General features: G+C 40.3%; 2 protein-coding genes across 2 annotated transcripts in view; one reads left to right on the top strand and one right to left on the bottom strand.

Moving 5' to 3' along the window:
• The window catches only part of LOC138026945 (uncharacterized), a 28,302-nt gene extending 25,606 nt beyond the window's left edge, over window positions 1–2,696 (top strand). The window contains exon 16 of the mRNA XM_068874417.1: window positions 1,183–2,696. Within this exon, the coding sequence (XP_068730518.1) occupies window positions 1,183–1,295 (113 nt within the window). The 3' untranslated portion in view covers window positions 1,296–2,696. The remainder of the gene's footprint in view (window positions 1–1,182) is intronic.
• Window positions 2,697–2,719: 23 nt separating this feature from the next.
• LOC138026943 (uncharacterized) overlaps window positions 2,720–15,000 on the bottom strand; it is a 13,353-nt gene continuing 1,072 nt past the window's right edge. The window contains exons 2-4 of the mRNA XM_068874415.1: window positions 9,319–9,479; window positions 6,001–6,348; window positions 2,720–4,813 (exon numbers count right to left, since the gene is read on the bottom strand). Of these exons, the coding sequence (XP_068730516.1) occupies window positions 4,619–4,813; window positions 6,001–6,348; window positions 9,319–9,479 (704 nt within the window). The 3' untranslated portion in view covers window positions 2,720–4,618. The remainder of the gene's footprint in view (window positions 4,814–6,000; window positions 6,349–9,318; window positions 9,480–15,000) is intronic.

The raw sequence follows: 15,000 nt of genomic DNA, 5'->3' as shown, positions 1-15,000 counted from the left end.
AGTTTTGGCGGGAAATTATACGCGGCCGCCTGGTCACCCGCCGGTGGCTTAAAAATTGTAAAAATGTGATTGGAATAGTTGTTCTGTTTCTTTACCGGTGCTAAAACAAGAAGAGCTGTCAGTTTTCAAAGTGCCTTTGCCTGGTCAAAAAAAATGACGTTGGCATGCATTTATTGGTTTGTGCAAAAGCCACGAACCTCTTTTCAATTTAGTCGACATCAAGAAGAAGAGCATATGCAAGTGAAGCAAACCGAAAAATCGAGAAAACCGCCAAAAAACTGGTACTTATGGACATCTTTTAACATTTCGTGTTCCAAACTTTCGGGAAACCTATTTCACTCGCAAGACCAACGCAATTGGCGCATGCGCAGATACAATAGTTCCCAGATCACCTTCGCTAATAGTATTCCGTTTTCAGAATATGTGTTCTTTTGCAAATTGATATTCCGTGTATCTTGTTATTTCTAATTCGGAATGAGAATAGCCAGGATACATCCAAAAGAATGCAGCCTTAAACGACCTTTGCCGCAAATCAACATTTCAGGCGGTTCCGGTTTGGTGACGCTATGACGTCAAGTTAGTTTCCTGTGATGGGTCATCGGGCTCCTGCGGGAGTCTCATTCGCGGGAAATTTAATCTAAAAATAAATCGGGCTGTGAAAACGCCGTGACAGGAATATATGGGAGTTGCTCGCTCCTACTCATGCGTTCCTGGCCTCATGCAGGTTGATTAATTTCTTATAGTACATACGAAACTTTTATGCACTGTGTTTGAGGCAGATGGGCATAGAGGAAAGTAGAAGGGAATGAGTTGGATTTAATATAAACGGCTGCATTTACCCCCACCAAAAATAACGTCAACTATTGCACTTACCTCATTGCTACAAATAGGTTGCAAGTTCTTAGACTTGAAGGGACACCTCGTGCTGGATATCAAGATTTGACGTGAATCTAATTACGCATCCAATTATCTAATTATTATACCTAGTTTTCTTATTGCTTATTTTTGAGTTTCAAAAAATTGTAGGATCCCCTTGACAGCCGCAACTATTTTACTGAAAGACGCGTTGTTACGCTTGTCTGTTCGTTGAACTCCCAGACAGCCTTAATTTGGGGATCACGTGACGACTCTCAAACCCCTTGACGGCAAGGTATGACTAATCTGATTTGTGTTGATTTGCAGAACTGCAGATTTTTCGGACATTTCTTGAAGATCGGTATTGTTCTTTGGAAGGATTTGTGATTCGCCATCACAGCGATTTAATGAAGCTGAACAGCTTAGCGTTGAGACAATGAAATTGCTATCGAGTTCTTAAGAGATTCCTGTGGTCGGGTGAACCTGGATTTCGTGTGGAATGAAAATCACTTTAAGAAGGTCTCTAAAACTGTGAAAATATTTATTCAGAGAATTTTCACCATCGAGGAGTTCAAGCTTAGTGGTAGTCCCCCTAAGAAGAAGACTAGCTGAGTTGTTGATCTATGGTGCAGTATTCTCACCAGGCGGCGCCCTTGCGGGATTCACGAACCGTCAAAAATTCGAAATCAGCGCACAACAGTCAACGCTATGCTCCCCAAAGGGTGCACAAATGTTTGGAAGAAAATACTTGTTTATAGTTCATCAATGGTTAGAATATTTTTTTAAACCAAAAGAGGCAGCAATATTTTGAGTTTAACTTTGAGGCAAAATACAAGGTGATCCTGTGAAACAAAAAGGACAACGAACGCACTAGCCATCTTGAATTTAATTTGCCACGAGACTGAGGCTACAATAGTTTGTGGCCACAATGCTGACCACATTTATTGAAGGCTCAACTATTGGAATATCGCCTTCGGTTTCGTTCGAAGGAATTGCACAATGATGTCGCAACGAAAAAACTGACATCGTTCTTTTCAAGCCCTAAAGTTCCGAGGTTGGAGATACAAGAAGCCAATCCACCTGTAGAAGGAAATTCTGCTTCATTCTCGACATGCAGCTAGGAAGATCAACGTGTATTTCACAATGCTTGAAAGGTGAAACACGGATAGCTGGAACATTTAGAGGAAAGAAATTGTATGACACGCAAAATTTGCATCCATGCATAGAAAACCAATGCCTTCACTGAAGGCACCCCAGACTTTCTTAAACGTACACTGAGTATAAAACGTACAGAAAGCAGTGATCATATGGACGCCATCCTGAAAGTATAGTATTTTGTTGCTAAGAAGCAGTTTTAAGGAAGCAGACAGGCTCAAATAATTATTTTAAAAAAGGTAACAGAAGAAAAATTAAAACTTGGGAAATGGCCCAACCTTTTTAGGGAATTGCCCCTAAATTTGAGGGTTATAGGCAATGTGACCCCTTGGAAAAAACGTCTGGTGAGAACACCTATGGTGAATTCAAAAAAGGAATCAAATGCAATTCATTTATTTGCCATTGCAGGAACATGTTGCCGTGAAGTGTCGGGACTTTCTTAATACAGAGCGTTTGTGTTTGCACATTAGTCATTGAAAATTTACAGTTATGGGCGGCAAATCCCACATAAAGTTTGAACATAGTCGATAAGTGTCTATGACAAAAAATCACTCAGAAGTCACAAAGGACGTTCAATGCTTGGATACCTTCACTTTGTGAGGATCCATTGTTGAAATAAATGCTGAAAAAGGACTGAAACTAAAGAGCACCTCGTGGTCATATTCGTTATCATTTACAACATCAATGAGTGAGTAAATATCCTTCACAGCTTCACAATATCATTTGCTCTTATGGTGTAAAATAATTTTGGTGGCCAGGAAAAAAAATATCGTATTCTCTGTTAGAGACATCTTCAAAGGAGACATCCAACGTCGTCAAAACTGTTCTTAACAATGCACTTTGAAGAAAGTGTAGTCAATACCAAGACCATTTAAACCTTATTGTTTGTGTCACAAACTCATAATTTTTTTTTTGTAAAAAATATATAGTAAGGTCTGTTAGGAAAATTTCCTGAAATGAGTCGAAGTCGGTTGCGACAAAAGCCCCTCATGATATGAAATCAGGCACTACACTTTGAAGAAACTGTAGTCATTACCAAGATCATTTAATACTTATTATGCATGGCGCTTTCGACAGTCGTGAAATAAGGTACAGTCAACTCTCTCAAGACGGACACCATCGGAACCGGCCTCAGCTGTCCGTCTTAGAGAGGTGTCCGGCTTATAGAGGGTCGACGTAACATGACCCCAGCAATTTTGAGATAATAATGCTGAAACTGTGCACAGTGAATACTCGTCTGTTTAAAGATTGTTTTAAGTTATTCACTTGAACGAAGCCTACCTGTTTTAGATTACAATACAATTCGGTTGTCACCTCCAAGTTATTTTTTGAATAAGACAATGACTGATTTAATTTTAACTTGTACTGTATGTATTCCGGCGGTATGTATTAAACGTCTGATGTTAAAAAGAGTCACGTACAAGAATTTTTCTTCCGTAAATCGTAATTTTCGGTTACATTCAGCATCTCACAAGTGTCCGTTGACGATTTCAGAGTGTCCGTTGTCCGTCTTATAGAGGTGTCCGTCATACAGAAGTGTCCGTTAAGAGAGAGTTGACTGTACTTTAGATTTCCGCGATTACGCCGTTTTACCGTATTTTGTCAAGAGAACGTGCAAAATATGAGGCGGTAATACACCTGAATACAAGGTAGTGTTTAGAACAGAGCAAACTGGAGTTTTTCAATAAAATAAACTGTTTTCAACACGATGCAAAGCCCAATAATTTATCTTGTCATCGCTTGTTACTCGTCATTTCGTTTACATTATCCAATCAAATATAGGACATTTGAGTGGTTTCGTCTGTGTGGTTTTCGTCGTTCGCATGCGCCTTATTATGCAATCGACACGATTCTCAGTTAATGCAGGAAGAAGCCAAATACTAGAAAATAAACCCATTGCATAAGTGGCGCTGAAATTTGAATAACAGTGCTTATATACATCTTAAGCCTCACACCTCCGCGAGAAATCCTTTTGATTAAAAAGCATTAACACGAGGCTTAAGATGTATAAGTATTGTTATTCAAATTTCAGCGCCATTTATGCAATGGGTCTATGGCGTGACAGTGGAATAATAAATCCCTTATTGAAAAGATTAACATGTGATACTCGTGCGGACATTTTGCTCGTCTATATTCCGGATCGAGTGGTCCGGGTTCGGGTCCTGGCTTGTCCTGTGTTCTTGGGCAAGACACTTTACTCTCACGGTGCCTCTCTCCACTCAGGTATATGCCTTATGGGGGGTTAGGGCGTAAAAATACTCCTAGTCGCTTCATGCTACAGAAACCGGAGATAAGTGCCGGCCTGGTGGGCCTTTAGGCTCGTAGAGGACTTTACCTTTACCTTTACCAACTCCGCCGCATTATATGTTAAACCACTCAATAAGTTTTAAATACAATGATGGGACTTGGGTGTTGTAAATCATTGTTAGTGCTAATACAAAGCTAATACTGCATATTGTCCTACTAATAATGCTGTCCGACCCGTGCGTGAGTCGTGTGATATGCTTCCTCCATCATCCTTCAATCCACTGTTTTCGTTCCACTCACTCGAATTCCGCAGTAAGAGAACGAATTTGCCTTCATGCATTGAGTGGGATAGTTCCCGAAATTAACTTATCAATGGACAAATCCAGTAGTGTATCACACACACTATATCGTCTTCCGCCCCAGCAAACAGAGTTGATTTTCCTTTACATTGGCAGCCGTACACAGTTACGTTTGTTCTCGGGTCAACAATGGCGTCCTTAAAAACGTACTCTTCTGCTCTCTCCGTTGAACACGTGGCGCCAACAATTTTCCAGCCCTGAAAGAGAACATACGTTATGCGCTACATTATTATTATTATTATTATGGCAGTTTATTAATATCTGTATGCACTATTTACAGTGACATCATAGGGCGCGAAGCGTAGCTTATCAGTCTAGGAGGTACAAAGAAACTATATCCACTTTAAGAAATAGAAAAAATATATATATATAAATAAAATAAAATAAAATAAAATAAAAAACTAATAATAATAAACAAATAAAAATCCTATAATATTACACTGATATTAGAATTCCTATAATATTTCTACAATTACATTCAATTCATTCATAGTTAATTAATTCAAAACTTAATTATATCCAACGAGATTCGAATCCATGACCTCAGCGATGCCTGTGCAATATTAATGCTCTACCAACCGAGCAAGAAGCAGTCCAATTTGTTGTGCTCATGTGTTCCCGCAAAGGATTTGATGAATGAAATGAATGTATACAGGAGCCCATCTGGAGCGTGCAACTTCCATTTCACAAGTAGGTTTATTTTTAGACTAGCCCTTTCCGCGAATTAGGTCAAAAAGCAAAGGCAGTTCCGGTTCGGTGATCCTATGATGTCAGCTTAATTTCTTGTAATTGGTCATCGGGCTCCTGTGGGAAATTCAATCTAAAAATAAATCGGTCTGTGAAAACGCCGTTACACGAACACAGTAGAGTTGTAGGCTCCGGGTCATGGGTTACTGATGTATATATATATATCTGGAAGTGCGGGTGATAGACGAAGGAATGAAGTGATCCCCGCACTTGAGTGGTCAATTTGAGAAATTGTCTCTGACTAATAGATACCTGAAAAATTCAGTTGGCTGCCGGTGCAATGCTCTACTCAACTGCGAGGATCACTTCATTCTGTAACCCGCGCGTCAGATATATATACATTCATTTTATTCCTACATTTACATATTAGGAATTTCTTTCTGGTTAAATATCATCGCGGTTAAAGTTAAGTTTAAAATGAAATGATGAATCAATCGTGTGACAGGAATCCGTCTCGCAACATCATGGTTCACTGTGGTTATAAAGACGTGTGAGAGTTTGAACCCAACGCGCGCGACAAGTAACGTCACTCTCGCTTGCAAACGATTATGACTGGGAATGGGATTTCAACTTCAGTTGATTGAGCTCCCCTCGCTCACTCATAAAAGACGCGGGGTTGACAAAAGCAAGTAAATACCTTATGTTCATCTTCCCGAAGTTGGACCACGGCGTCTACTGACTTTCCTGTCGCTTTTTGTGATTCCTTCTTGTTCTCGTACTTGCAGAGACTTACATTCCCAGTCCCCGGGCTCCCAGGTGGACCGATTGGTCCTGGCATTCCAGTTCTCCCTTGTGATCCATTGTATCCCGGAGGACCCATTGGCCCTTGAGGGGCAGGTGCTCCTGCAGAGCCAGTAAACCCTCTGGGCCCCATTGGTCCTGGGGGACCTTGAGGGCCTTGTTTTCCAACGACTCCCTGTTCTCCTTTTGAGCCTTTTTGGCCAGGACGCCCGGGTGGTCCCACACAGCGATTGCATCTGGACCCCTTTAAAACGGAGGAATTCCGTTACGCAGTATTCAGAAGGCGCGATCCATTTGAGCGATATTTCCGCAATTTTTGGTTCAGATTGTAATGGGTCACTAACTTTTGCTCAATGTAGAGGTAGTCCGCTTTTTTAACCGCGGAATTACCGGAATTTTTCCTCTATTTGGCATTTTATTTCGTCAAGCAGTCAAGACACTGAGTGCCCAACCATGTACCCTATTCCACCGCATATAAGCGCACTGCAGATAGAGGCGCATGCGCTTATATCCGAATATAGGCGCATGCGCCTTAAAGAATAGTTCTTATATGATACAATTTAATTATACTAATGATAGTCATTGTTTTTGGTTTATTCATTTGTGGTATTCCTTTATCACACACTCAGCTTGAATCGCCCTTGATCTTGGTCCTTTCAAGTTTGCATTCAATGTTTACACTACCGTTGATATCTTGCACTATTTAAAAGAAGAATGCGATGGTAAGAATCGGGTGCACCTATAAGCGAAGTTTTATGCATGCGCCTCTAAAACGTCAATTTACGTGCCTATAAAACATCTAAAATTGCATAAAACTCGCTTATAGGCGATGCGCCTATATGCGGGAGAACAGGGAGTTGAAAATTCCGTGATTTTCGTTTGGTGGAAAAAATGAAACAAGAAGAGACGCTTTCCAAAGCCAAAATTTTCCGGAAATTTCGGTTGGAGGTCAAATGGAACGACAACGTCGTCTCCAGGACCTTAAAGCGAACGGGAAGGTCTCAACCTCTTTCCCACGACCTCTCCCTCAGCTCCTGGGAGAGGTCCTCGGAACAAGGTTGGGAAGATCATGGAAACGAGGTTGGCGGAAAGGTCCCTTTGAGTTCGATCCCAACTTTGATGATGATCCACATTGACAGGTCGGATCAAAATGTCACTGGGCATTTTACCAAATGTTGTTCCCATTGTCTTGTTGCGGACGCGTGGTTGCTTGATTCGGGTATCTCAAAAAAAAAAAAGAAAGATTACATCGAGCACCTATCGTTTAAAAGGAAGCACAACAAAATCTCAGCGGTTTTCTTGCTAGAACTACCCCTGAGAGGAAATCAATGTGGCAATGTTGTAACAGCCATTTTTCAATCTTTAGTTCCAAATAATATCAAAGGAGCTTCCTTTTTACCCATAACTTCATTGCCTAAGCTAAGCTTTGGCACGAATTGGTCCCATCAAGATGGCGTTATTGGCTTCAAAACAACAGGTTGCTCCATCTAGTCTTTTTTTTTTCCCACGGTTCGCTGCAGTGGAAAAACGTTTCCATCCGACAACTGGCAGTTTCAGAAATTCAAGCCGATATTTTTGTCCAAAGGGATCACGTCCAAGGACCTAATAACTCTTCCTAGAAAAGTGATATGCAAATTGATCAAATGCATGTTTTGGTTGTGTATTAAATCACACTTAAACGAAAACGACAGGACAATCTGATTTCTCGCTAAGCACAAGTGAAAATCAACACACAGGGACATCTATACCCAACGGAAGATTTCGTTGAAATTTAGATGTCCGGATAGGAAGGCAATCGGGTTACTGAAACATGACTTTAAAAATTCGCAACCCGGAAAAAATGTTTCCCTTACATTTTCGACTGGGTCACGGCCCGCTTTTGGCACTCCAAGTTTCGGGAAGCGAGTGGATTGCCAACCTCGTGCTCTCCTCATCGACAATTAAAGAGACCCTGCAATGGGGACGATGTTGGTGGATTGCAGGGGAATTCGTGTAGGGTAAAAAAGGAAGATTTTAATCTTATAAAATGCTCATCAACCTTTCTACTGCGAAATCCGAACAGATCAATTAAGTTAACAGACTTTATCCAGTACAAGGAACCTCGTGCCTTCGTGGCAGAATTTTCTTCGTTGGCTGCCCCTGAACACATCCATCGTAGGTTGTTAATCGGCGAGATACATTTCAAATACGTTTTACTAATTATAAATCTTTTGCCGTGGAAATGGAGAAATAAATGTAGATTGTGACAGAATGACAACCTCGATCTCGTGAACTGGGGTAAAAGGTGTAATAACACACAGCAGAATGATGTCACTAGTTATTTCGCGGCCCTTCGTAAACAAACAACAGATGCAAAATACAATGGAACAGAAGTTAAAGTTATTCTGCGTTTTTTTCGTCTTACAGCATTGAAAGCATATAAGACCGAGAAAAATGCACGTGATTCTAATTTGCAACTAACTGCAACGTCAAATTTCAAATGCAAAGCTTATAGGAAACGTGGCCACGAATCAAAGTCAGCTAAAGTGTGATAAGCCTTACCTTTGCAAAAACGTGATGAAATGCCTCTATTGGTTGAGTAAATGTATTTCTTTTTGGGCTATCGATATCGATATAGATTGACTCAACGTATTTGGCATAGTAGTGTCAAATGGAAGCACTTATTATATCCGAAATCTCGAAATTGAGCCTGAGTACTCCTCTTAAAAGCAACGGTGTATTACACAACGTTTCTTGCAGGAATCTCAGTGAGTTCAAGAGCGGCAAGAATTTTTTAAAACTTGTTGGTCCTTTCGCCCCGAAGGCGGTGTTCCTGCCCACTGACGAATAAATACAAGTGGCACACTTATAGGGTAAAATAACCTCGGATTTTCACGGTTTTATTTCATCGAAAACTTTCCCTAAATAGCTAAGATATGGCGATGAATTTAGAGGATTGTTACGAATCGAGGCACCCGTAAACCTTCTAAGGCCTTTCTGGTTGAATTATATATTTTTTCTTTACTTCGATTCCCTAACACCTCAACGCCAAAAACAACAAAAAAGTGCTTATAGTTTGTGTTAATGAGGTCGACAGACAACTTACTGACAACTTGCCAAGATTTGTTATTGATATAATAAATTTGTTATCCTGCTGTGGAGGTTGCAAGTTTCGATGTCAAATACTTCACCCGACCGCCATAAAACAACAGGTGACAAGAACCGATATTGTTACCTTTGTTGACAAGTTTGCCACATGTTTCTGCTGATTGGTTAGGTTTAGTCTCATCGTGTCGATCTCTTGACGAGTGGTGTTCAATGCTTTCTTCAGCTCTGAAATCTCCACGTTCATTTCTCTCATGGTCACCTCTTGCAAACATCTTGACGACCCGCAAGCTGCAATCGGGACATAGACTAGTCTTAAAACTGAGAAACCTTTAAAGACCATGTTGAAAATGATCCCACTGAAGAGGAAAAATAAATTCTGGAAGACGAGGTCAGCTTAAAGTGTTTTTGTTGCTGTTGTTCGTTCCGTTCTCCACTTTCCAGCGGTTGTAGCATCTCATTGTCTCGACATGACCCCGTTGTCACGTACAAGGATAAACGTTTCCTTCAACATCTACATTTATTTCTCTCCTTTAACTCCCCGATACATTTAAACGGAGTTTTAACTCAACTCGCATTTCGCCTTGCTCAATTTTTCTTCACGTTGGTCCTTTTTTGTCAATTCGAGTGAACAGAAACTTGTCAGGTGCTTCAAGAACGCTTTTAGGGATTACACGATGTTCATCTGCAGCTGACTGTATCATCATCTATCAACAGCCAATTTGAAAAAAAGCAGGCTAAGTTTACGATACCCCTCAACCCATACCGTGTTTCTAAAACTGAGTTTACAGTCAGTGGAAGTGGACATAGTCTTTGAAATGATTTTCTATGCGAGAGATCATCGCAGTCTTTGAAACAACAACTCGCTGCTGCTTCTATTGTTTCATTAGGGAGTTTAAGAAGCCACGACGGCTATGGTGACGAAAACGTCACTTCAAACTATAGGTTTGAGCTATCCTAAGTATTTCACGAAGATTTTCCAATTATGTTTTCGTTGCACAATATGGGCGAAGAATCCTGTTACCGGATTGGTACGAACGGATTTGAAGTAAAAAGAAAGAGCGAAAGATTCACTGTTGTTTGTCCACGTTGTCGTCAAAAGAGGTTAACTATCAATAGAGTTATTTCAGTAGATTTATGACTTAAAGTTAGAGTTAACCACTTCCAAAATTTTGGACTGCCAAAATCCTGAATTCAAGACTGCCAAAATCCTGAATTCAAGATTCAAGAACTCTAACTCTACGACATAACTCTATGAAAATAACTCTAAGAATAGCTGTTCCCTCGTCAAAACCGTGAATGTGGTCATTTCGGCGAGTACGACTGAAATGTACCTGTGGGCCGTACGTGCAGCACGATCACTTTTCCCTTTTAACCAATAATATACATGGGTTATTAACCAAGCGAGAGATCAAGATGGCTGGATATTGGCCAAAATATTTTTTTGCGTGTTCGTCTCGGTCGAGGTCCATAAACACGCAAGAAAAGAACGAGGCCGATATCCACCCATCTTGTCCGAACAAGCTTGGTCAATAAAGGATTTATTTTATGGGATAAGACACCAAAAAAATGATCTTTGATCTTGCGAGAGATCGCGAGCGGCCAGTATAGCTCCATCTTGCCCGCTCGGGTAGCCAATCAAAGCGCGGGATTTGGTTCATCTTGCCCGCTTACGGAGCTAGTCATAAAAAAATCAAAAGCCCCGACTACATGTTCAAACATTGTTATAAAACATTTGTTGGATCAACAATGTTAGGACGTGAGGCATGCATGTTTGATGACGTTTGTTCGACATTTTTTGTTGGAAGAATACTTAAATTTCGATCGAACATTTTCTCGATCCAACATACAACAAATGTTGAAGCGTGTAGTCAGTCGTCCTTTCAACAATGTTGTATTGCAAAGACCAAAGTGACGTGTTTCCAACAATGTTATATGCGTATCCAACATTGTTAAAAGCGTTCTCATAACAATATTGGGACATGTTCTAAAAGGCCGATTACATGAGCCGGGTTGGTCAGGTTTGCCGGGATGTCTTTCAGCCCGGTATCACATGAGGTGTGCCAGCCTGGCTTGGACTAAATTTAGAATATGTCATGTGAAAAAATATAACAACAACAACAAGTGGAGAGACCTTTGTCTCGCTAAACTGTTATTAAAATTCACCATTCCACAATATAAAGAAGCCTTGTGGTTTGCTATCTTATTTATCCTTTACTTAAACATAAAAAAACGACTATTCCGTGGGCCATTTTTGTCTAAAGTGGAGTAATGTGGCTAGAAATCGCCGCCCCGGCTAACCGGGCTGTCCAGGTGAACGGTATCGCAATGCGGAGATCTCGGCTAACCGGGCTGAGATTTTTCCATGTAATCGCAAACTTGATTTTTGGTGTTTTTTTCAGACGTGCCGGGATCTCGGCGACACGAGCCAGCCCGGCTTATGTAATCGACCCCTTAGGGGGCGATAACATGGAAAAATCTCAGCCCGGTTAGCCGAGATCCCCGCATTACGATGCCGGGATGCCGGCTAACCGGGCTGAGATTTTTCCATGTAATTGCGTTCACCGGGACAGCCCGGTTAGCCGGGCCCGGCGATTTCTAACCACATTACTCCACTTTAGAGAAAAATGGCCCTTGGTCGTTTTTTTATGTTTAAATAAAGGATAAAAAAGATAGCAAACCATAAGGCTTCTTTATATTGTAGAATGGTAAATTTTAATAACAGTTTAGCGAGACAAACGTCTCTCCTCTTGTTGTTGTTGTTGTTACCTTTTTTTACACGACATATTCATTTTTCATTTTTTTTTCATTTTAAATAATTTAAATTTAACAAATTAGAAAAAAATATATATATACAACCCGCATGCAGCAACGCTAATCGGGGCGGGTTGTATAACTTACAATAAAATTCAGCAAAATATATTATTAAAATTAGGTAAATAAAGAAATAAATAGGTATACACATATATTCACAAATTGCTAGGATTTACATGAGAAGAGCAAGAACCTATAATAAGACATAGAACATAAGAAAATAATAATAATAATAGCCACTAGAGTTTGATAAATGATAATTAGAAATTTAGTCCAAGCTGGGCTCAGGGGCACCCAACGTCAATTTTCGGAAAATATCTGTTCGGAAGACGATTTCAGGCCTATAATTTTCGGAACATTTGTTGAAAAATGCCTTGCTTGCCTGCCTCTCTAAGGATTTTCGAACATTTGAAAAATGGTATAATTGCCCATTTTTAACGGATTTTTACCCTAAAAAGGTCACCTAGAATTGTCGGGCGCCTTTTTTTCTGGCTGAAATTTTCGAAAAGGTAAGTTTTGATCCCTATAATTTTCGGGTCACTAGACTTTCAGCTAGGAAATCCGAACAGATGAAAAACTTTTAGGGGATAAAAATATGCCTATATCTCCCGTTTCAATACTAAAATACGTTTAGCAATGCTATATTTAAGTGGTTTTGAACTATATTCTCGTTCGGTGCCCCTGCGGGCTGGCTCACCTCATGTACTGTACCGGGCTAAAACTAATTCCGGGCAAACCCGACCAGCCCGGCTCATGTAATCGTCCCCAACATTGTTACAACGTGATGTAGCCGGGGCTAAACTCCCGGGGGTGGGACTCCCATATGAAACAGACGGGGATGCTCGTCGGAAATTTTGAATTTAACCCCTAAAGGAGACCAATCTAGGCGTGGCTTAAGCAAATTTTGACCCCTAAAAGAGACCGTTTAAAAACACAAAAATACGACACGCAATGAGTTTTAATGATAAAAAGGCATAATCATCGAATGCTTTTATCTAAAAAGAAAATTTAAAAGGAAATTTGACTTCTGTTTCTCTTCGCGTAATTCTGCGTTACTTCGCGGAACCCTAAACGAGACCTTGGTGGCATAAAATATTGGCGCTTTGCCCCCCCCCCCCCCCCGGGGGGGCCCAAATACGTTTTTCAAAACTTTATTATTGGCATAACACAAATGTCATCCCCACGTTTGTCTGGTTACGATCGAAGACTGTCTCGATGGTGTTATTTGACAGTAGTCAACATCGAAGGCTTTCAGACTTGTTGATTTAGGTAAAATCGTTTCATCAAGGGGAATACCACACTTCCTCAGGCGCGTAGCGTGGTCATTTTTTCAAGTACGCACAAGTACATATGATCTAGAAACCTAAGTAAACTAAGCGAAAAATACTGCGTTCTTTATTTCTTGTTCGAAATAGTTGTGTTAATACAAGCAAAGAACAAAGCGTTTTGCCCTTATTTTGAGCAAACTTGGTGCAAACAAAACATTGTTTTGGTGGGGTGACTGGAATTGTCAACAACGTTCTCGGAACGTCGCTCCTTTGCAACTTCGCCTTTTTGTTGCACGCTGACCAAACAACACTGTATTGTTTAGTGTAAAAAACTAAGTGAGAACATGGTATAGCTTTTGTTTTAGTTTTTAGAACTTCATCAAAGTGGTGTTTTCATAAGGAAACCTTGGTTGCGTGCAAGTAAAATGTTAAAAATAGAAACAATTTCTTAAAGTTTCAAACTTTTCTGGTCACTTCAAGTACGCACGTGCGTATTTGCGAAAAGGACGCTACGCGCCTGTTCCTGTTGCTTTCCACAATCTCCCGGAGAACGTCAAAGTTCACTCGTACTTCTCATGAACAATGCACGTGTTGGAGCATGCCTTGTGATCAGCTGATCTCTTAAGTCTCATCGTGAAGTTTATGTTAAGAGAGTCTTATCATACTTTTTTCCTTTTTATGTATTTCCTGTTGTAGTAACTTTTCCTTTTTATCTCACTTGTATGTAATTAAATTTTTTTCTTCCTTTTTTTGAAATTGCTTCGTCCACTTTTGTGTTTACTTAAATTGTACGCAATTAAAACTCTTGAATCTTGTATGCATTGCCATTTCTGCATCTTGAACTTACGGTCAATAATCTATCTTTTCGGATTATGTTGCGACTTATTTTAGTTTATAGAAACTCGGATGTCAAATAAACATAGCTGGCATTTCTCACTTCGTTTTGTTACGTAATACCATCATTCATGATTAATCTTTTCCAGAATATTAAGTAAATTAACTTTCAAAAACAATATGTAAAAATCCCTGGCCATCGCATTTCAGTTTTTCCCTTCGCATGCTCTTAAATTTAGACCATCTTGGCCTCTTCCACTACGATGCGTTCGTTGAAAATCGGAGATGTTGCAAGTGAGCAAGTGCATGCAAGAAACATGCCCAGTCTCTCCGCCTTTTTTGTCGCTCTATCGCCTCGGACCGCCTTGTACAGATCGCTTTTTGAAAAGTCTCGAGTCCCGGGGATCTTTTCCGTCGTCTTTCGACAGCCTGTTGCTGAAATCAAATACACTGTTGACAATTATATTGTAGGCGTGCTTTCTCCACGCGGCTTGTGGAAAATGAGCTGGGCGACACCGGCGATGAGTATTTTTTCTAACTATAATTGGTTTCTGCGGAATTTTAGTCTCGCGTTCTGTCCGCTTTTGTAGTTTTTCCTTTACGTAAGCATGGTTTGGAGATAACACTAGAAAGAAAACATTTCACTAGCATATTATCGGATTCGTAAGAGGAGATCTTTAGTTTTGATAGTCATTCAATTATGAGGTCTTTTTTTTGGATTTTACATTTATCTCTAGTTGACTTTTGACCATCGAAAAGAGCGATCTTTCCACAAACATCACGCTGAGACATTTTCTGGGTTGCTGGTGGGGAGGAGACGGTCCTTTTGCAGCAGCATTTCCCTATTCACTCAAGTCCTGGAAAATCTCCCTTTTTTGAAAAAAAAGAAAATACCG

This window comes from Montipora capricornis, chromosome 12 (genome assembly GCF_036669925.1).
Source record: "Montipora capricornis isolate CH-2021 chromosome 12, ASM3666992v2, whole genome shotgun sequence".
Taxonomy (NCBI): domain Eukaryota; kingdom Metazoa; phylum Cnidaria; class Anthozoa; order Scleractinia; family Acroporidae; genus Montipora; species Montipora capricornis.
Note: the sequence above shows the minus strand (reverse complement) of the source record. Positions and strands in the feature narration are given on the sequence as shown.